Source organism: Oncorhynchus gorbuscha, linkage group LG05, assembly GCF_021184085.1.
Source record: "Oncorhynchus gorbuscha isolate QuinsamMale2020 ecotype Even-year linkage group LG05, OgorEven_v1.0, whole genome shotgun sequence".
NCBI classification, from domain to species: Eukaryota; Metazoa; Chordata; class Actinopteri; order Salmoniformes; family Salmonidae; genus Oncorhynchus; species Oncorhynchus gorbuscha.
Genome location: NC_060177.1, coordinates 61,738,013 through 61,761,347, shown reverse-complemented (window position 1 = coordinate 61,761,347; position 23,335 = coordinate 61,738,013). Strand labels below are relative to the sequence as shown.

At 44.1% G+C, this 23,335-nt stretch overlaps 2 protein-coding genes and 1 long non-coding RNA gene across 4 annotated transcripts in view; 1 reads left to right on the top strand and 2 right to left on the bottom strand.

Annotated features, from left to right (window-relative positions):
* LOC124036249 (hemicentin-1-like) overlaps window positions 1-2,351 on the bottom strand; it is an 83,389-nt gene extending 81,038 nt beyond the window's left edge. Inside the window, exon 1 of the mRNA XM_046350559.1 lies at window positions 1,806-2,351. Within this exon, the coding sequence (XP_046206515.1) occupies window positions 1,806-2,079 (274 nt within the window). The 5' untranslated portion in view covers window positions 2,080-2,351. The remainder of the gene's footprint in view (window positions 1-1,805) is intronic.
* A 2,236-nt stretch (window positions 2,352-4,587) lies between these two features.
* Window positions 4,588-23,335, bottom strand: part of LOC124036247 (neuronal calcium sensor 1-like) — a 32,299-nt gene continuing 13,551 nt past the window's right edge. For both annotated transcript variants that reach the window (XM_046350557.1, XM_046350558.1), the window contains exons 5-10: window positions 11,658-11,796; window positions 8,797-8,875; window positions 8,284-8,372; window positions 8,089-8,166; window positions 7,005-7,121; window positions 4,588-6,417 (exon numbers count right to left, since the gene is read on the bottom strand). In XM_046350557.1, the coding sequence (XP_046206513.1) occupies window positions 7,023-7,121; window positions 8,089-8,166; window positions 8,284-8,372; window positions 8,797-8,875; window positions 11,658-11,796 (484 nt within the window). In that variant the 3' untranslated portion in view covers window positions 4,588-6,417; window positions 7,005-7,022. The remainder of the gene's footprint in view (window positions 6,418-7,004; window positions 7,122-8,088; window positions 8,167-8,283; window positions 8,373-8,796; window positions 8,876-11,657; window positions 11,797-23,335) is intronic.
* Window positions 18,411-21,730, top strand: LOC124036248. The gene is made up of 3 exons (XR_006838894.1): window positions 18,411-18,522; window positions 19,174-19,248; window positions 21,550-21,730. It is a non-coding gene; the product is annotated as an uncharacterized LOC124036248 (long non-coding RNA).

Here is a 23,335-nt window from a genome sequence, read left to right as displayed (position 1 = left end):
CAGGGAGCCCAGTAATGTATTGAGCTGTCCGCACCAGCCTCTGTAGTGCTTTGCGGTCAAGGGCGATGCATTTGCCATACCAAACGGGGATGCAACCAGTCAAGATGCTCTTGATGGTGCAGCTATAGAACTTTTTGAGGATCTGAGGGCCTATGCCAGAAATAATGTCTAGTCCCCTAAATCATTACTTGTGGACAATTAAGTATCACATACAGTACATGCTAGATGCTATATTTTAAACTAGGTGGTTTGAGCCCTGAATGCTGATTGGCTGAAGGCCAAGGTATACCACAGCTATGACCAAAACTGAATTTAAGTTTATAACAGCAATAAGGTACCCCAGGGGTTTGTGGTATATGGCTATACCACGGCTAACAGCTGTATCCAGGCACACCGCTTTGTCGTGCTTAAGAAAAGACCTTAGCCATGGTATATTGGCCATATACCACACCCTCTTGTGCCTTATTGCTTAAATATAGCATGTCTGTGGTGGTATTGTGCCATCTTCAAAATGCCCATGATAACGGAGGAATCATTAGTTGTGTTTAGTGCTGAAGTCGACACTCTCTGTGACCTGAGCCCCTCTCATACTGCAGTGGACCCCAACGTGACTAATAACAGCCTGCTAAGATCTGACACTTATTTGGAATCCTTCAGGGGCTGGTCGATGGAGCAGTAAACATTAATCAACACACAGAGAATATACTGTCTGTCATATAGAATAGCTTGCCATATAGAACAGTTCACTCTGTGAGGGAGAGGCCGTAGATTGGGTTAGGGGCAGTGTGGGTGTTTTTGTGTGTGTGTGTGTGTGTGTGTGTGTGTGTGTGTGTGTGTGTGTGTGTGTGTGTGTGTGTGTGTGTGTGTGTGTGTGTGTGTGTGTGTGTGTGTGTGTGTGTGTGTGTGTGTGTGTGTGTGCTTCAAGCTTTGCCATCACATTGCTTACCAAATATAACTTTTAGACATTGATAATACGTGGACATGTCAGACTGCCAGACTACCTGGTGAGTATTTATTGATCCCTCTCTCCCCCACTATAATTTTTTCAGGCTTTTTAAGGCTTTGTCCCCACTTCAGTCATAAGCGCCCATACAACATAGACACTGTCATGCCTCTTTATCACCCTGTTTCTTTGCAATCTTAGGAGGCTTACAAAGTCCCCAAGGGCATACTAAATTAGACACAGATCAAATGTGTGGCGTTAGTGTTGCTAGCCGAGCACACCATCCCCTTCTCAGCATCCAGCCCTTCCACCCAGGGTTGGTTACTGGGGCTGGTAGGCTTTCCGGAGGGGTGGATGGGGGTGATTGGGGTAATTACACACCAGAAGACAGCATATGCTTCTCATCTGGGCTCAAACACCCTCCCCCATTAGGGCACTCTCTTTTTTTCAAGCTCCAGCTTTCCCATAGAGGTTGAGTGGAAGAGTGGCGCCTATACTTGTATTTGTGGCCAAAGCATAAATAAATAAATTAACAGTTTTAAAAAACCCACCTTAAATTTGTATCTCAAACAGAAGTGTTAAAAATGCTTGCTATTTCCTCAGAGGATTATGTTATCCTCCTGAATAAATTGAGCTGGCCCATCACTCCTATTGTAATTATGTCATATTTCATAGAAATCTGGAAACACTGGACAGTTCCTTTAATGTTTGATCTGATTGAGGCCTTATTGTTTAATGTCAATTGTTTCATGTAAATAATGTAGGCCTATTGTCATTTGTCTTTTTCAAAAATGCTAAATATCTTACCCTTGTAAGAAATAATTAGGGTTATGAAACATGTTTTTTTAAATATTTTTTTTACCTGGGTCATGAAATGGCACGAGGACAAAGTTTTTGATGGGTCTTGTCCTCCGGTTGAGGGTCTTTTCCAGGATCCGGGAGGCACCATCTATCACCTGTTTGAGGTCGTCATACATTGAGCCAGTAACATCGAACACAAATGCCAGGGTTGAAGCGCTGTCACTGTCCATGGAATCAAAGTGGTCCTGGCCACCCTCAACTCGCGGGTAGGTCAGGACTTTGTGCCCGCAAATAAAGAGCGCCAAGACAAGGCACTTCAACATAATAGCGGTCATTCTCAATTTACTGCATCTGTGTTTGATTTCATAAACGTAACAAATCAGTTAAAACATTAACACATAAAAAAAATACGTTTTGGCGCATCCCCCCCAAAAAATGTATCTATAGAAATCGAATTATTGCCAAAGACAACCAAACTAGAAAATCTTTGAAAAATGTTGTGCCTCAACTGAAATAGCCTACATGTAGATCTAGACTAGATGGTGTAGCACGTTATTTCGTCCCGAGTAACATCCATGCACAAAAGTTTGGACGGATTGAAGAAAGCAGCTCCTCTGGAGAAATGGTAGTGTATGCTGAGCGCTCGGAACGGTGGCAGGGATGGGTGTTAAAAGGGTCCTGAGTAGGAACAAGCATTTTTTTTGTGTAACTTGACCCGGCTATCACTTCCAGCCCAACCCCGTCCACATTCTCCTGGCCGGGTACTCATGGCTGGATCCGGTCAACCTTATGCCAAGCTATAGTTGCAATTGTGCTAAACTTTTAAGCAATTTTACAGTGGAGAGGAATTGTTTTCACGACTCAGCATTGTCGAAATGGCTTTAGCTGTATTATAACAGCAGTGTTTATGTTTAGCTGGCATATCACGCACATATCACAGGCTCTGTGGCCCCCACCCCCCAAAATAAATATATACACAAATATTATAACATGATCAGGGAGTTGGTCAACCATGGTGTGTAAAATAATTAATTTGAAGAATTTATCTGCACTGTATGTTTATTAGCTTGCAAGCCAGCCAGAGGAATACTTCGTTTAATTTGACAAGTTAACTGCTAATATGCCAATATTCCATTCAAACAATGCAATCAATCTACAGCCATACACTGACTGAAATCAGTAGATGATAGGATTTTAAATGTTGTAAATGCAACAAGCACTGGTATTGTATCATATAACAGCACTCTCAGCTTTCCAAGAAAAATGTATGGTTTTAGACATTTATGGTATGTTTACATATATTTTAGAGGGTATATATACAGAAAATGTGTACAAAACCTGTATAAACTGTATTTAGGATTATAGGCCAATATTGTAGGTCAACAGTCATTAAATTACACCATTTCTGATATATCACATGCCTTCGTTTGATTTTCCTGTGTAAGAAAAATCAGGATTATGCCTCTAATGGCATTAATTCCAAAAAGACTGATTTGGATTTCTCCCTGACCAATATGGCTGCCATTTTCACCCCATTTGGACATTTGAAGGTTTATAACATAGCCCGTCTAGTAATTTAATAGGATCTCTATGGTTGCTCCCCCCTACCCAGGTAAGATATGAACACATCATAAGCCATGTAAAAAAAAATAGAATTATAAGAAATCAGTTGTAAAACTGCAACCTTGTCTCTCAGCAGCATTGCAAAAACGTGTAGAATAGCCGGAAATTAGCTTTAAAAATGATAAATTCCCTAGCCTCATTCCAAAATGTATAGAATAGTATGAGTTTAGCTACTGTATAAAACAGCATGTTTTCCTCTCAGCCTCATTGCAACATGTGTAGAATAGCATGAGATTAGTTGTCTCTGGAAAAAAAGACACCAAAAAATATGTATATATAAATATATCCCGCTGGTGCATAAATGGAGTCAGTGGCTTGACATGAGACAGAAATGCCAGATTCTTCTTCAGAGGAAAGGCTGAGGAAGCCAAGCATCCCTTTCTCGTCGGATTACAGATCCTGATAAGAACGGATACTTCGATTACATCACATGGTGAGGCAGTCGCTCTCAGGGATTTATCTATTTTAAGATTTCTTACTGAGTTTTATTTGAGCGCAAAGAAGTGTCAAGCCATGCAAGCCAAGAGATTGATGCAGCATATCGGACATTTGGCGAGGAGAGAAGGCAACCATACAAGAGGAAGGAAAGGGTTTGCAAGAATGAAAACATTTTAATGATCCCAAAAAATAAGAGACAGGTTAAGTGTTTAGTGAGATTTTAGTCACACGTTTGTGCCTAAAGGAATCATGATTTCAGTCTCCTATTCCACAATTCTGCTTAACCAAGAAAAGCATATCAAAGATAATTAAATACATTTTATGGGATGCTGCTGCAACACCAATGCCAGAACACAATGAATTAAAGATGTTTACTGCAATGATAAAGAAATGTTCTCCTTCTAAACTTACCAGGTCACCTTTGGCATGTAGTAACTCCAGTTCTAATGGCTCTTATATCTCCTGAATCCAGACCAGTTGGATAAGAATGGACAGACAATGTTAAACAGATTAATGGCCCAGTGGATCTTGCTGAGGGCCTGGCTAGCCTCTACCCAGCCACTGGGAGTTTTTCAACCGCACGGCGATGGCACATATCAGACACCAAGGAAATCTCACTACTTCTTAATGGTCTCTTCTAAGTGTGCTAGTCTGCTGTAAGAATACTTGAAGTTAGGTCAGAACATAAAAACTTACATTGCGAACCTATGGTGTAGCAGTAGATTATGGATTTGAAGTGGAAAGCAACACTAAGGCCTGTCTTTACTCATATCTACAGTATGAACTGTCTTAAAGCACTGTTTAATGAACAAGTTACAGTCAATGTAATCCTTAATTCATTATAACAGGGTAATTCATGTTTAAGTTTAACAAAAGTCTGAATCTCCATTGAACAATTACTTCAACCACTTTCTGGCTGAGTTCTGTTCCTGCATCCATTTTGAATAAAAGGGTATTTGAGGGAACTGAGACACATTTCTGAAACAAGTTGAGCTTTGAGAGCTTTGAGGTTGAATTTTCAAAAACAGAATTTCAATCACAGAATGTAAAGGCAGCCATTTAAAGGTCCACTGCAGAAATCACCCGACATTTCCTGGTTGCTAAAATTGAAATAGTTTGCCTAATTTCAGTTTATGCAACAAAACAAACAAGTATAGTGTAGAGAATCATCATACCATCTTAACCACTGTAAAATATATTTTCAATAACGCCAAATATTGTATTTTCAGATGTTTGAAGATGGTGTACAAAACCAAAAGTAAAAGATGCAAAAACTAAACTTACAAACGGGAAGCATAGAAATAGCGCACATTGAACAGGTCTACAGCTTCTTAGACTTAATTTCAATGGGGATAACAGGTCTATAACTCACATTTCTATGTGAATTTGGTCAGGTCGCCCAGAAAGTTACATATTGCAGCTTTAAAATGCATTTTACTCTGTGCTCTGTGTTGTTCAATGTAAATGACAGCACAGGGGGAAATGATCTTTATCACTTGAGTAAAGCTAAATCAGTGAAGCTGACAAATGCCCAATGGTAAGACTGAAATGACCCGAGACTGAACGGGAAAGGCATCATCACATGCTGGGATTTATGGCTTCTGTTGAACATACAGGACAGACACAAAAAGGACAGGCTCAAACAGACAGCCTGCAAAAATCTTTACAACGAGAATGTATGTCTGTTTGTTCTCAATGGCTGAAGCCTTGTGTATACACAGGGTGGATGGAGTAAGACGACGTCAAAGGAAATAATGAGCCTCAGTTGAGATATGTCAACTGTGAGGAATTACACTGTGTTGCTTGATCATGTCATTTAGAATGTGGCATTGAGACATTACAGTGCCTTGACAGTAGTGCTGATGGAAAACGGAACATACATCCAACACAATAGGAGGCACATAACCCAAACATAATAAATGAAGCCTTACAAATGAAAGCCCCTCCCTGACCACTTACTCCTCAATTAAAAATATGAAAGATACCCAAGGAAGCGGTTTGTGCAGGAAACAGGATGAAAAAAAGCATTCCATTAATTAAAACTGATTCAAAAACGATTAAGCTTAATTTCATGTTAATGAACAGCACTCCAACAAATGCAGCAAAGCAACACATAATAACAAGACTATTTATAGTATATCCTATATACATGGATTCATAAATAAGTTGATCTCCCTCAACACTCTCAAAAACAATCAGTGCCTGCTGATGTCTCCTGCTGTAGTCTTTCAGGTAGCCATGTGACAGCTCTCCACGTGTCAGTCACACCACTCTGGCTCTGTTGAGCGCCGTTCACACACACCTCAAGGGGTATCCTCCAGTATAGTCCACAAGGAAAAACAACTGCCTTGCTTGTATGTATAAGTTCAGTGTATATTCCCCTCTTGTCCTTTTTTATTTGACATTTTTGTATATCAGAGGCCTCAGAGTTGTTTTCAATGCTTAGAGTGCAGATGAATATGTGCAATTGATGGCAGCAGTATTACACAAGTCCTTGCCCTTCTCCTCACCCCACGTCTCCTTCTGGATGGTGCATGGAGGGATGTTGATGCTTGTAGATTCTTTTTTCTCATAGCAGGTGTGATGGCACCATGTTGGACTCATCTGCAAATCTGTAATAATAATCACCATTGAGTTCAATGTGACAATGAAATCAGACATGGACACAAACAGTGCAAGATCCTATTGACAAAAGAGACACAAAACGAACAAGTAAATACAGTGCTACTTTAAACCCAAGCTGTCCCATGTAAGTGTCTATATTGAGCTGAAACACACTCTATCACATGTTGAGCAGGACGTCAGCTACAGCAATAATGGGCTGTGGAATACATTAGACAGACGGGAGGATAGACCAGCTAACTGCCCTTTCTCCTCTCTGAGCACTGCATGGCTGTTTCATTGCCAGCAATCAGCAGAGGGCACTTTAATAATACATAAGGTCAAACTGTGGTCTGACAATGGCGGTTTTGCATTGTTTTCAGACCGAGCCTCTGACCTCTACACTATACTGCACTTCGTAAACTGTAGTATTCTCAATAACACACATTGTCATCCTCAGATCAATTGACCACACAATTCCTTTGTTTCTCTTATTATAAAACATGATTTTGATTATATGATACAGTAAGTACAACCTTATGACATTTCCAATACTTGGGTATTGAATTCGATGCTGCATGATCACTGCTCCACTCACCTTTAAACACTTTAGGCCCTATACCAGCCCATCGTACAGTGACAGTGCCTGCACAATGGAGGGGTCTGCCTTGGAACCCTCCTGAAACTCCTGCAGGGTCAACTTGCCATCAGCATTCTGGAATAAGAACACAGGAGAAGATATAGCACAACGGAACAGCATCTCCATCGCAGATCAGGCCGCTTTTACTCTATCTTACCAGCAGGGGGCAAACAAATCATGAGTAATTGTTTTTATTTTTTATTTAACCTTTATTTAACTAGGCAAGTCAGTTAAGAACAAACTATTATTTACAATGACGGCCTAGCCCGGCCAAACCCTCCCCTAACCCGGACGACGTTGGGCCAATTGCGCGCCGTTCTATGGGACTCCCGATCACGGCCGGTTGTCATACAGCCCGGGATCGAACCCGGGTCTGTAGTGACGCCTCCAGCACTGTGATGCAATGCCTTAGACCTCTGTGCCACTCCGTCCCCATTAATGTAATATACCAGGGCCTTTTCTACATGGCTTGGCTGATCTAGTTCAGTGCACTTGAATGGTCAGCTCACTCCCCTCCACCCATACAAATGACTGAGCAACTGATGCTGTGCTCTGAAGCCAGTCCTATCGGCTGATCCTTGCACTGGGTATGGAACTGACAAACATGCCCAGGCAGGCTCCATCTCATCTTTCACTGAGCCAAGGACGAGGAGGGCCTGAGTGAGCTGAGTGGGCATTGGCACTGGGCTGTGGTGGTGGAGGGGGTATCTGTGGTGTTTATAGACTGCAGGAATTGTTAGTGATGCTGGGATGGCTACGGCTAAGAGGTCTACTAAACTCTAGACGGCCCGCCTCACTGCACTACAGAACAGGGACACAGTAGGAACACAATACACATGGTATTTTCTGTGGAGTTGCTAGTCAGCTCATTACAATAGTACTGCCACTGACTTGAGAAACAAAGTGATCTATAAGTTGTACAAGTAAGAGCAAAATAGCTATCAACAAATAGTTACATAATTTATTATTATTATTATTATTATTAACCCATGGTGGTGGTTTTGGGTTACTACAGTGTTTTATTTGTGGAATAGAGGTATACCTTGTCCATCAAGGAAAAAATACGGTCCACTCTCTTCTCAGGTGTATTCTCTTCTTCTGGTAACTCTACAGTGTTCCCCTGGAACACAAAGGCAAATATATTGTCTTGCAATATTCCAGGTTAATGTAAATACTGTATGTGAATTCTACCATTAGCCTTTTTGACACTGGAACATTTTGGTATTGTATAACTTACCACCATCAGATATATGGCATCTACGATGTTTAACATCTCATCTCGTGTGACGTAGCCATCGTTATCAAGATCATACAATTTGAAAGCCCCTAAATACAGCAACAAAAAAAACAGATGGTGAAGGCCCAGTACTGATTGTAAATAAAGTAGTTTTGGGATTGTGTACAGGTAGATGGGGATGGTTGAATGTATGTAGCCTTGACCTTGTACTCAGGTATTAAACATGAGTGGCTGTATGTGGGGGAGTGGAGTGGGATGAGAGTTTTGAGATGGAATGAACCCCCATAGAGTCAGAACTATTTCTCCCAAATATTTTCTAAAGGTAATCCAAACCCAGGGCCCACATCGTAGGCAACACCATCGAAACAATACTTAAACATCTCTTATTTGTAGTCTTCTGTGAGCCTGTCTTTTTGTTCTGTACATGCATAACAATACGATCACAAAGACTCAGGTCCTGTCACTGAAATGTCAACGTGCACTGCCTGATGTGAAGGGGTTATCTCTCCTTACATCTGAGCTTCTCATCCAGTGTCCCCCGCGAAGTCACCGACAAGGCCTGGATGAACTCTGAAAACTCTATGTGTCCATCCTATTCAATAACACACACACACACACACAGAGAGAGAGAGAGAGAGAGAGAGAGAGAGAGAGAGAGAGAGAGAGAGAGAGAGAGAGAGAGAGAGAGAGAGAGAGAGAGGGGGGGGGGGGTTAGACACAAGACAAATATCGTCTTTCACACTAACTCCCCTAAACACTTTGTTTGGTCTACTGCTGAAAAGTGGGGCAGAATTGTGCTCCATGTCTGCTGCTATTTCTGCTCTGCACCTGGCTCTCCCGAGATATATATATATATATATATAAAAAAGTATGCGGACACCCCTTCAAATTAGTGGATTCGGCTGTTTCAGCCACACCTGTTGCTGACAGGTGTCTAAAATCGAGCTCACCATGCAATCTCTATAGACAAACACTGTCAGTAGAATGGCCTTACTGAAGAGCTCAGTGACATTCAACGTGGCACCGTCATAGGATGCCACCTTTCCAACAAGTCAGTTCGTAAAATTTCTGCCCTGTTAAAGCTGCCTCGTTCAACTGTAAGTGCTGTTATTGTGAAGTGGAAACGTCTAGGAGCAACAACGGTTCAGCCACAAAGTTGTAGGCCACAAAAGCTCACAGAACGGGACTGCCAAGTGGTGAAGCGCGTAGCGCGTAAAAACACCAGTCGTCGGTTGCAACACTCACTATCGAGTTTCAAACCGCCTCTGGAAGCAATGTCAGCACAATAACTGTTCGTCGGGAGCTTCATAAAATGGGTTTCCATGACCGAGCAGCCACACATAAGCCTAAGATCACCAAGCGCAATGCCAAACGTCGACTGGAGTGGTGTAAAGCTCGCCGCATTGGACTCTGGAGCAGTGGGAACATGTTCTCTGGAGTGTTGAATCATGCTTCACCATCTGACAGTCCGATGTACAAATCTGGGTTTTGTTGGTTCCAGGAGAACTCTACCTGTCCCAATGCATAGTGCCAACCGTAAAGTTTGGTGGAGGAGAAATAATGGTCTGAGGCTGTTTTTCATGGTTCGGGCTAGGACCCTTAGTTCCAGTGAAGGGAAATCTTAACGCTACAGTATACAATGACGTTCTAGATAATTCTGTGCCTCTAACTTTGTGGAAACAGTTATAGCATGACAATGCACCTGTGCACAAAGTGAGGTCCATACAGAAATGTTTTTTTGAGATCGGTGTGGAAGAACTTGACTGGCCTGCACAGAGCCCTGACCTCAACCCCATTGAACACCATTGGGATGAATTGGAATGCCGACTGCGAGCCAGGCCTAATCGCCCAACCTCACTAATGCTCTCGTAAATGAATGAAAGCAAGTTCCCGCAGCAATGTTACAACATTCAGTGGAAAGCCTTCCCAGAAGAGTGGAGGCTGTTATTACAGCATCTATTTGATCTTTATTTAACTAGGCAAGTCAGTTAAGAACAAATTCTTATTTTCAATGATGGCCTAGGAACAGTGGATTAACTGCATGTTCAGGGGCAGAACTACAGATCTGTACCTTTGTCAGCTCGGGATTCGAACTTGCAACCTTTCGGTTCCTAGTCCAACCACTAGGCTACCCTGCCGCCCATGATTTTGGAATGAGATGTTCCATGAGCAAGTGTCCACATACTTTTGGTAAGATCTTTTGGTAGCCTAACTACAGATGGATTAGAATCTACTATTTGCAACAGAAACCATTTGTTTTTCCAAACTTTGTTTTTCCCTTGATTGTATTTTGGAATATTGCGAAACAATCAGCTGTTTGATATTTGCCAAAAATGTGCCAAAATGCAGCGAGCATCCTGACTGTATGCGCTTGTGATTACATACAATACACAGCAATGCCTGCTACTACATGATAATGAGAAGAGGGGAACAAAATATTTATTTTCAAGATACCAGTAGACCTTTTCTGATTTGATTTTCATGAGATATTGTTGTAGGCAAAATTACATCCTAGGATACATACCCCAGACCTGAGCCAGGCCTGCTAAAGGAGAGATATGGGATCTGAGACACAACAACAGCATTTTACGGACTCTCAGACTGATTCTATCTCCACCAGACAAGGGACCAGCCAGCCAGCCAGCTGTTGTAAAACAGACATTGAACTGAAAAATTACACTGATTACAAATACTATTAGAACCACTGCATTCTCTCTAACTACAGGGTGCTTAGGACAAATTAAACTCATAAACATCCGAACCAGTGTGTGGCTATGGCCGCCAGGGGTCATCGACCAGCCTGTGAGGGCTGCTCTTAACAACACAACAGATGACCTTGATAACTAAACGAGGATGCTGCTTTATGAATGATTAATATTGAATATTGATAACATAATGCCAGGCTGCACTAGCATGTTTCATTAACAAGCCACACACACACAACGTTTGGGGTTCCTCTCAAAGTCTACAGACCATGGGGATGAAACAAGAATTGCAATGCCTTGTTGTGAATTACAAAAACCTTTGTTCAAAGTCCATTTCCCTCTCATTTCCAGGAACCTCTGACATGTGCTTTGTCAACCCATCTCACCTCTGATTGATCCCACAAAAGGGACCCTTTCTGCGCTCAGATTCCACTTCTGATTAGAGACCGTTACACAGTGCTATGACCCTCGAGGCACCACAGAGACTGGAAACTGTTAAATCATCACAGAGTAATCTCACCCATCTACCAGAAACAGCATCCTAAACCTTTTTACTATACAGTATGTACGCATTTACTCCCCTAACATGACAGTGACTGAAATGTAATTAAAATCACAGAAAAAGCACATGTAATTGTATGGAGGTACAAATAATAAAAACATTTAAACCTTGTTTTCATCAAAGACGTTGAAGACAAAAGAAGCAAACTTGGTGGGGTCACCAAAAGGGAAGAACTGCTTGTAGATCTTTTGAAAGCCCACAGCATCCAGCTGACCACTTGGACAGTCCTTAATAAAGCCTTTGTACCTGCAGGAGATGATGATGATGATGATAATGATGAGAGAGGAAGGCAAATAGAACACAAGAGAAAGTTAATATGATAGGGATACAATTAGCCTATTGAATATAATATGAAATTGTTCAATAACACTGAGCTTCAGACGCAGCTCTTAACAGGCAAGCAGCATTGATCTAGTTTCAAACAGCATGTTGTATAAAAAGGTTTAACCCAAAGCTATTTATCTTGCTAGCAGATAAGATAATGTCTCTAATCAAATATAATAGGCAGAGGGAGTTTAATTAAAATCAAATGACTTTCTTGTCTTTTGATAATGTGCATAAATGATAAATCAATCTGTGAGCTTCTAGCCTCTAGAGATGAGATGATATGTCCAAAATGACATAACACCACAGCTATTTATAGAACCAATTGCAAGCCTCGTCACTCAAAGGTAGACAGTCTCATTGTACAACTCAATAAAGAAACAGTGTTATCAGAGTAAAATAACAAGCCTTTAATGGGTCTGTACAGAGAGGGAGACGGAGAGGGAGAAGGAGATTTGAAGAAGGAATCAGAGATGGGTAGGCTAGTTTAAGGTGTATATTTCTCTCTCCATTGCTCTCTGGTAAAAGCATGGGGGTATTATCAGTTTGGTGGACTAAAATGTGCATCCACATGACGTCTGACCCAGTGTTAGACAGTGATGTAGGTAGACAGGTCTTTTGTGAGTTCCCATAACTTCCCATGTCTCTGTGTGATTGACAACAGACACAGACTGATCCTGATGAGGATCTGTTGTAATGAAGACCAGACTGAGAGGAATGAAGAATGAAGCCAGGACAGATCCTCCCTACACTCACTCCTTCCTTTGGCTCCTCACTCAGAAACTCATATTTTTAATCTGCCTCTCAGATAAAGCACACTCCTGCATAACCTAGAATAGGACAGACAGACAGAGAATCTCTAAAGATGGGCTGAGAAAATTTTGAAGAGAAGGCCATAATCCTCCTATTTGCATATCCAGATGTGGAGATATGCAGAGGAAACGAAAGCTCATTGAAGAACAATGAGGAATCAAGTCTAATTGCCGTTCAGCGGGCAGGTAATACAAAGCACATCATAATCCCAATGTGACCCATTTCAAGTTAAATAGATTTTGTCTAACTCATTTGTGAAATTCCCATTGTCTCTGTGAGAGGAAGATCGTTTCAGTACTGTATATTCATTGGGGGACTCATGCAAAAACAGGCTAGTGCAAAAACACACAGGCCTTTAGATTCAATCAGTTGCTTAGTAACTAACCATTGACTAGTAATTGGGCAGGATGATCCCAATCTAACTAAATGTGAAGCATCTTTCTCTAGTTTGATGTGAGTTTGGCTAACTCACTAGCATATGTGCAGTTGTGCATGGACATGTAGCCTAGCTCCTAGGCCTTTCAGGATAATTGTGCTTACTCACATGAAAATAGCCTAAACCAGTAGACCAGTGACTTTATGTCATAGTCAGTGAGGCAACCTGGAGATATACTGTACATGACTGGCAGCTTTCTACCAACACGCTGTAATCTGTCATCATGGTGGATGGCTATAAATAGGTTCGCTAGCCAGCTATTGTCGTTCTTTTAACGCAACGTAACGTAAACAACACTGCTAGCTAGCCAGCTAGCCCCCGAATAGCAACACTGCAGAAACTATTTCACTCAACGGAACGACTTGATTAGTGTAGTGTCAACAACGCACCCACTGCCAGCTGGCCTACTTCAGCAGTACTGTATCATTTTAATCATTTTAGTCAATAAGATTCTTGCTACGTAGCTTAACTTTCTGAACATTCGAGACGTGTAGTCCACTTGTCATTCCAATCTCCTTTGCATTAGCGTAGCCTCTTCTGTAGCCTGTCAACTATGTGTCTGTTTATCCCTGTTCTCTCCTCTCTGCACAGACCATACAAACGCTCCACACCGCGTGGCCGCGGCCACCCTACTCTGGTGGTCCCAGCGCGCACGACCCACGTGGAGTTCCAGGTCTCCGGTAGCCTCTGGAACTGCCAATCTGCGGTCAACAAGGCAGAGTTCATCTCAGCCTATGCCTCCCTCCAGTCCCTCGACTTCTTGGCACTAACGGAAACATGGATCACCACAGACAACACTGCTACTCCTACTGCTCTCTCTTCGTCCGCCCACGTGTTCTCGCACACCCGAGAGCGTCTGGTCAGCGGGGTGGTGGCACCGGGATCCTCATCTCTCCCAAGTGGTCATTCTCTCTTTCTCCCCTTACCCATCTGTCTATCGCCTCCTTTGAATTCCATGCTGTCACAGTTACTAGCCCTTTCAAGCTTAACATCCTTATCATTTATCGCCCTCCAGGTTCCTCGGAGAGTTCATCAATGAGCTTGATGCCTTGATAAGCTCCTTTCCTGAGGACGGCTCACCTCTCACAGTTCTGGGCGACTTTAACCTCCCCACGTCTACCTTTGACTCTTTCCTCTCTGCCTCCTTCTTTCCACTCCTCTCCTCTTTTGACCTCACCCTCTCACCTTCCCCCCTACTCACAAGGCAGGCAATACGCTCGACCTCATCTTTACTAGATGCTGTTCTTCCACTAACCTCATTGCAACTCCCCTCCAAGTCTCCGACCACTGCCTTGTATCCTTTTCCCTCTTGCTCTCATCCAACACCTCCCACACTGCCCCTACTCGGATGGTATCGCGCCGTCCCAACCTTCGCTCTCTCTCCCCCGCTACTCTCTCCTCTTCCATCCTATCATCTCTTCCCTCCGCTCAAACCTTCTCCCACCTATCTCCTGATTCTGCCTCCTCAACCCTCCTCTCCTCCCTCTCTGCATCCCTTGACTCTCTATGTCCCCTATCCTCCAGGCCGGCTCGGTCCTCCCCTCCCGCTCCGTGGCTCGATGACTCATTGCGAGCTCACAGAACAGGGCTCCGGGCAGCCGAGCGGAAATGGAGGAAAACTCGCCTCCCTGCGGACCTGGCATCCTTTCACTCCCTCCTCTCTACATTTTCCTCCTCTGTCTCTGCTGCTAAAGCCACTTTCTACCACGCTAAATTCCAAGCATCTGCCTCTAACCCTAGGAAGCTCTTTGCCGCCTTCTCCTCCCTCCTGAATCCTCCTCCCCCCCCTCCTCCCTCTCTGCAGATGACTTCGTCAACCATTTTGAAAAGAAGGTCGACGACATCCGATCCTCGTTTGCTAAGTCAAACGACACCGCTGGTTCTGCTCACACTGCCCTACCCTGTGCTCTGACCTCTTTCTCCCCTCTCTCTCCAGATGAAATCTCGCGTCTTGTGACGGCCGGCCGCCCAACAACCTGCCCGCTTGACCCTATCCCCTCCTCTCTTCTCCAGACCATTTCCGGAGACCTTCTCCCTTACCTCACCTCGCTCATCAACTCATCCCTGACCGCTGGCTACGTCCCTTCCGTCTTCAAGAGAGCGAGAGTTGCACCCCTTCTGAAAAAACCTACACTCGATCCCTCCGATGTCAACAATTACAGACCAGTATCCCTTCTTTCTTTTCTCTCCAAAACTCTTGAACGTGCCGACCTTGGCCAGCTCTCCCGCTATCTCTCTCTGAATGACCTTCTTGATCCAAATCAGTCAGGTTTCAAGACTAGTCATTCAACTGAGACTGCTCTCCTCTGTATCACGGAGGCGCTCTGCACTGCTAAAGCTAACTCTCTCTCCTCTGCTCTCATCCTTCTAGATCTATCGGCTGCCTTCGATACTGTGAACCATCAGATCCTCCTCTCCACCCTCTCCGAGTTGGGCATCTCCGGCGCGGCCCACGCTTGGATTGCGTCCTACCTGACAGGTCGCTCCTACCAGGTGGCGTGGCGAGAATCTGTCTCCTCACCACGCGCTCTCACCACTGGTGTCCCCCAGGGCTCTGTTCTTGGCCCTCTCCTATTCTCGCTATACACCAAGTAACTTGGCTCTGTCATAACCTCACATGGTCTCTCTTATCATTGCTATGCAGACGACACACAATTAATCTTCTCCTTTCCCCCTTCTGATGACCAGGTGGCGAATCGCATCTCTGCATGTCTGGCAGACATATCAGTGTGGATGACGGATCACCACCTCAAGCTGAACCTCGGCAAGACGGAGCTGCTCTTCCTCCCGGGGAAGGACTGCCCGTTCCATGATCTCGCCATCACGGTTGACAACTCCATTGTGTCCTCCTCCCAGAGCGCCAAGAACCTTGGCGTGATCCTGGACAACACCCTGTCGTTCTCAACCAACATCAAGGCGGTGGCCCGTTCCTGTAGGTTCATGCTCTACAACATCCGCAGAGTACGACCCTGCCTCACACAGGAAGCGGAGCAGGTCCTAATCCAGGCACTTGTCATCTCCCGTCTGGACTACTGCAACTCGCTGTTGGCTGGGCTCCCTGCCTGTGCCATTAAACCCCTTCAACTCATCCAGAACGCCGCAGCCCGTCTGGTGTTCAACCTTCCCAAGTTCTCTCACGTCACCCCGCTCCTCCGTTCTCTCCACTCGCTTCCAGTTGAAGCTCGCATCCGCTACAAGACCATGGTGCTTGCCTACGGAGCTGTGAGGGGAACGGCACCTCAGTACCTCCAGGCTCTGATCAGGCCCTACACCCAAACAAGGGCACTGCGTTCATCCACCTCTGGCCTGCTCGCCTCCCTACCACTGAGGAAGTACAGCTCCCGCTCAGCCCATTCAAAACTGTTCGCTGCCCTGGCCCCCCAATGGTGGAACAAACTCCCTCACGACGCCAGGACAGCGGAGTCAATCACCACCTTCCGGAGACACCTGAAACCCCACCTCTTTAAGGAATACCTAGGATAGGATAAGTAATCCCTCTCACCCCCCTTAAGTTTTAGATGCACTATTGTAAAGTGACTGTTCCACTGGATGTCATAAGGTGAATGCACCAATTTGTAAGTCGCTCTGGATAAGAGCGTCTGCTAAATGACTTAAATGTAAATGTAATGTAACAGTGTTGTGGACAAGGCTATTTAGCTACTTTCCCTTGTTGTTGTCCAGTTGGCAGGGATACTTGGCTATGTCCCTGTGTTATTGATTGCAGGTGAGCACTAAGCATGCTAATGACATTTCCCCCTGAATAGATTAGCATTGATCAATATGGAGGAGACATTTAACAGTACCAGCATTTATCTAAGAGTTTCGAAAACCCGACCGTAGGCAACAGAGTGACTAGCTAGGTTTCAATGACGGACTCTTTAGGCAATACGTCACTGCCTACGTCACTACTTTATCTGCTTGAACAAAATACTAAATAGTAGCTAGCAAGATGGAGATCACAGAGGTTATTTTTAATGTGTGCATTTCGCAAGTGGCTAGGTTTGCATCAACTGCCTTAACTTAAACCACTGCAAAGGCTTTGCTTGCAAACTTTGGTTTTCAATCACGGTATTCTGCCATGTCTGCCTCGAGATTTTTTTGGGAGAGCCCCCCAGATGTATTATTATTTGTTCTTATTGACTGAGGCAGTGATGTAGTCCCTCTATGCCAAAAGAGCTCATCATTGAAACCCTAGTCTATGTGTTGCCTAGGGTCGTATTTAAGAGTCTATTTATCTAACCTTGCTATTTATTCTATGTCTGTCAGTGGCTCCTCCACTAATTACACACCATCTGGCATTGCCCCTGTTTAAATTGCCTCTCGTCTTTCACACTCAACCATGGTGATTGCAGCTGATCTTCCATTGAGGAGTCATGCAGCGTTTTATGTAAAAGAATGGATGGAAGTCTGACTGACTTGGATGGAGTGCACAGCCAGGGTGTTATTCTGCCCCAGTGCACCCAGGCAGCCCCTGAGACTGGCCGACTCTGTAGCCACGTGCCGAAGCAGAGCCAGCCGAGCGTTGTCTTTCTGCTGCGTGTGGACAGGGATGTGGATGAGCCCTTGCTCCCTGACCCTATCAGAGAGGGTAGTGCATCAACACACTGATTGACTGGCTCATGAGGCACTGACTTCTCTCTCTCGCACAAGGATCAGGTTTTGACACAAAGCCAAGGCAGATGAAATAATAATATATGCCATTTAGCAGACGCTTTTATCCAAAGCGACTTACAGTCATGTGTGCATACATGTTAAAGACCTGGCGCGTGAGACGGACAGGGAAAGGCAGCATTTACAGAGTGCTATAGGCTACAGTAAATCATCATATGTTGTATAGCTAGATCTAGCCTGGGCGTAAGATGTATGCAACTATTTATCTTTCATCCACTAATTTACTACAAAAATAAAAACAGAATAATCAGGCAGCTCCATCATGATTTTGCTTTGAGATGAGTTGACTGTGTTATAGCATTGCATGGCAGAGGAAATGACCCAATGCCCTGTGTGCTTCAAATTGCTTCAAGAGCTGCTGCCCCTAAACACCAACTAATCCCTTTGAAAACGGCCCGAGGCATCAATTTGAGTGTCAAAATTGACTACAAAGTGTAAAGAGGATAATTTTGGTCATAAAGTCAGTCTCGTCTGAAACTGAGTTTGGATTACAATTATGTAAACAAATCATGCCCTCATTTGCCAAGCTCCACGTGCAAATCGCCCCTCTGCCCACTTCGCTTCCCTTTATTCAACGTGGCTCCGTTGTTTCATCGCCCCAATGCGCTCAAAGGATCAGAGATGTTTTATACTGAAAACCCCTATACAGATTAACTATGCAATCAATGCATGCTTCCAGCAGGATGCACATCCAAATGGTTTGCATGCCCTGCTGAAGGAGCCCAGTGGTGAGTATACTGGTAGTCACTAGCTAGGCCATAGACTGCTGGTTATGTATATTTGATAATCAGTATCACTGCTAGCTAGATAACGTACATCAATACAACTCGGATTTGGCTTGGAAACACGATACCACCATTTTTGTAAAAAGTTAGCTAACATTAGCATGGCTAGCTATTTTTGACGAACTTTGCTAGTAACAGTAATGGCAACATTATCATCACTCTAAAGTAAATTAGACGACATCATATGACAACATTGTTTGCTACTAATTATTTGCCCAATTTAGCGTATTTCCATGCCACTGTAAATTAATGTAATTGAGATGAAACAGTCACATTAGCCTCCAAGGTGCAACCCATGACTAGGACACAAATAAAGATTGGATGGACCTATGGTAGTACTAGCTAACAACTCATGTCTGACTACAGCAGTGTACTAACTAGCAGCAACCAACTCAAACCAACCCAGGGCCATGACAAAACATGTCACAGTAGGTTGTATGGTGTCACAGTCCTGAATCGAATCCAATCTGCAGCCAATCTGTCAACATCAGTAAAGCATAGAATTAGCTTCCAAACAATATTGTTATTTCTCGAGCTATGTTTATAATTGAGGGATGATGACAATAATTATTGTTGACCCTGTTTTTCTGTTAGACAAAGTGCACAGTTGGGTGTCAGACTGATCCCCTGGTCATGAATGAATGCCGGGACCTACCAGAAGGAGAAAATGTGGGTATATATCATAACATGTCCAGAAATGTGATTACATTTAAAAAAAAACTTATTTATGTAAGAACAAATTCTTATTTACAATGACGGCCTACCCCGGGCCGAACACTAACCAGGACAGCGCTGGGCCAATTGTGAGCCGCCCTATGGGACTCCCAATCATGGCCAGTTGTGATACAGACTGGAATTGAACCAGAGTCTGTAGTGACGCCTCTAGCACTGAGTACATTAGACCACAGCGCCACTCTGGAACCCAAATGGTTTAGCGACCTAACAAAATATTTGAATTCACTGTTTACTTGCAATTTTCACAGCTTGTCAGGTAAAACTTCAGAATAAAAGTGTCATGCGACACAAGTACCCTTGTGACACCTCCATTGTTTCATTTGTCAATTTTTGCCATTTAGCAGGCTCTCTTATCCAAAGTGATTTATAGCTAGTGCATTCATCTTAAGACAACTTGGTGGAACAACCACATATCACATGCATAGTAAGTACACTTTTCCCCAATAATATATGCCATTTAGCAGACGCTTTTATCCAAAGCGACTTACAGTCATGTGTGCATACATTCGACTTATGGGTGGTCCCGGGGATCAAACCCACTACCCTGGCGTTACAAGCGCCATGCTCTACCAACTGAGCTACAGAAGGACCACAAGTACTTCTCAGCAAAGTCAGAGCTAGAAAGGGGGCAGTCAAGTGCAAGTGTTGCTTCAGGAATTATATTTTCATATTTTTTTTTGGGGGGGGGGGGAGATGAGGAGGGGTATTATTTCAGATACTCTTTGAAGAGGTAGGTTTTCAGGTGATTTCGGAAGATGGGCAGGGACTCTGCTGTCCTAGCTTCAGCGGGAACCTGGTTCCAGCATTGGATTGCCAAGACAGAGAAGAGTTTGGGCTGAGCAGGAGCTGCCCTCCTGTAGGGTTGGAGGGCCAATAGACCAGAGGTGGCAGAGCAGAGTGATTGGTTTTGGGTGTAAGTTTTGAGCATAGCCTGAAGGTAGGGAAGGGCAGTTCCTCTTGCTGCTCTGTAGGCATGCACCATGGTATTTTAGTGGATGCGCGATTCGACTGGAAACCAGTGGAGTGTGCGGGGAGCGAGGTGACATGGGAGAACATGGGAAGTTTGAAAATCAGGCGGACTTGCAGTGTTTTGGATAAGTTGCAGAGGTTTGATGCCAAAAGCGGAGAGCCTAGTCAACAACGAGTTGCAGTAGTCCAGACAGGAGATGACAAGTGCCTGGATTAAGACCTGCTCCGCTTCCTGTGTGATGTAGGGTCGTACTCTACGGATGTTGTAGAGCATGAACCTGCAGGAGCGAGTCACTGCTTTGATGTTTGCAGAGATAGACAGGGTGTTGTCCAGGGTCAAGCCAAGGTTATTTGCACTCTGGAAGGGCAACACTGGAGTTGTCAACCGTGATGGAGAGGACTTTTAGCGGGCAGGTTTTCCCTGAGAGGAAGAGCAGCTCCGTCTTGTTGAGGAAAAGCTTAAGGTGGTGGCGGCGACCTCCAAGCTGAGATATCTGCCAGGCACGCAGTGATGCATGTTGCCATGGGTGTCAGAAGAGGGGAAGGATAAAAGTAGTTGAGTGTCATCTGCAGGAGAGACCATGTGACTAAATGATGGAAACAAGTTACTTGGTGTTTAGAGCGAAGAGGAGAGGGCCTAGAACCAAGTCCTGGGGGACACCAGTAGTGAGAGTCTGTGGTCCGGGACACAGATCCTCTCCATGTCACCTGGTCAGAGTGGCCTGCCAGGTAGGATGCAATCCAAAAAGTGTGCAGAGCCTGAGAAGCCCAGCCATGAGAGGGGTCGAAGGCAGCGGATAGGTCTAGGAGGATGAGGAGAGAGTCAGCTTTGCAGTGCGGAGAGCCTTCGTGATGCAGAGAAGAGCAATCTCTGTTGAGTGACCCACCTTGACTGGTTAGGGTCAAGAAGATCGTTCTGATAGAGGTAACAAAAAAGTTGATCAGAGACAGCATTCTCAAGTGTTTTGGGGAAAAAGAGAAAGTCTCCCTCAACTCCTATCAGAAGGACACGACATGAGGCCTCTGATAGTGACCCGAGTTACTGCCCTGATAACACAGACGGCTTCATCATCAACAACAGATCATGTTTATGTGAAAAGTTGCATTGAAAAATCCCTGGTTTGATAAACTTGTAGGCTAATTCCCCAGCCAAGCATATACAACGGATATAGAGTTATTTTGGTTGTGAAGTGCATTAGCAAAAAGCTTTGTCCTTTAGAACAAAATGCAAAATTTGCCACCACCTCATAAGATTGTCTTCTGCAGTTGTTTGAGAGATGTTCAGTTTGCTGCCAAACATGCAGCATAGAGAAGACCAGCAAGGGGGCCCTCCTCACCATCATGAAGACATGTCCTCACTGTAAGCATTCCTATGAATGGAACAGTCAGCCACATTTTGGCAAGTATGCGGCCAGCAACCTTCACCTGTCAGCGGAAACAGCTTCTACAGGCTCATCATTTGTACAAATACAGAAGGTAAGCCACTTCAGCACTTAGATACATTTGATAACCCAATTGTGAAACATAATTTATGTAAACTGACATTATTTGTTGCTTATTTACTACTTCTTAGATGCATATAATGTTTAGGGCATTACGTAGTCTGGTGGAACCAGCCTGATCGCTGTGTTGACCATTCTATTTCACTTCACATTTTATGATATCTGAAGTGAAATAGAAAGGTGATCACATCGATAAGGTTGGTTTCACCAGGCTAATCATAACCAATATTGATAATGTAATCAGTGCTCTGTGTGTGTGCGACTAACCAGTGTCTTTGATAAGGGGCTAGGAGCTGATCTACGCTGCTATGCCCATCAATGGTGCGCTTGCAAAGACCTCACCTCCAGCCTCACCACTTGCCTGATTCATTCATGAGATTCATGAGGACATAGACAAACACTATCCAGGTTAGACTTCCACACGCCATTCCCCCAGGGGGCAGCAGCAACCTTTGAGCCTGGTTGGTAAGCATATCAGGTTCTTTATAGCTCACTTGGTAGAGCAGGGTGCTTGTAATTCCAGGGTAGTGGGTTCTATTCCCAGGACCACCCATATGTAAAATGTATGCAATCATGGCTAAGTTGCTTAAAAGTGTCTGCTAAATGGCATATACATGAGTGTACAAAACAATAACACCTTCCTAATATTGACTTGCAACCCCCCTTTTTTCCCTCAGAACAGCCTCAATTCATTGGGGCATGGCCTCTACAAGGTGTCTCAAGCATTCCATAGAGATGCTGGCCCATGTTGACTCCAATGCTTCCCATAGTTGTGTCAAGTTGGCTGGATGTCCTTTGAGTGGCGGACCATTCTTGATACACACTGGAAACTGTTGAGTGTGAAAAATCCAGCAGCGTTGCAGTTCTTGACACAAAACAGTGCCTGCTACCATACCCCGTTCAAAGGCACTTAAATATTTTGTCTTGCCCATTCACCCTCTGAATGGCACACATACACAATCCATGTCTCAATTGTCTCAAGGCTTAAAAATCCTTCTTTAACATTTTTCCTTCCCTTCATCCACACTGATTAAAATGGATTTAACAAGTGACATCAATAAGGGATCATAGCTTTTACCTGGATTCACCTGGTCAGTCTTTGTCATGGAAAGTGCAGGTATTCATAATGTTTTGTACACTCAGTATATATTATATTTAATTGGGGTGATTGTTATTTTTGTTTATTATATATGTACTTGTTTGACATTTTACTGCATTGTTAGGAGCTAGTAACAAGCATTTTGCTGCTCCCACTATAACATGTCACGCCTACTCCAGCGCTCGACGTCGCCGGTCTACTAACCCCGGTGCTGGCAACCATACTTACACACACCTGCTCCCCATTATTACGCACACCTGGACTTCATCATCACCTTGATTACACTCCCTTTATTTGGCCCTCAGTAGCCTCAGTCATCAGGCAGTGTTGGTTTGCTTTCATGTTCAGTACGCATTGCCTGTTTAGTTCATTTGCCTTTCATCATTGTTATTAAACTCTCCTTCTGCACCTGCTTCCTGACTCCCTGCGTATTCGTGACAATCTGCTAAAC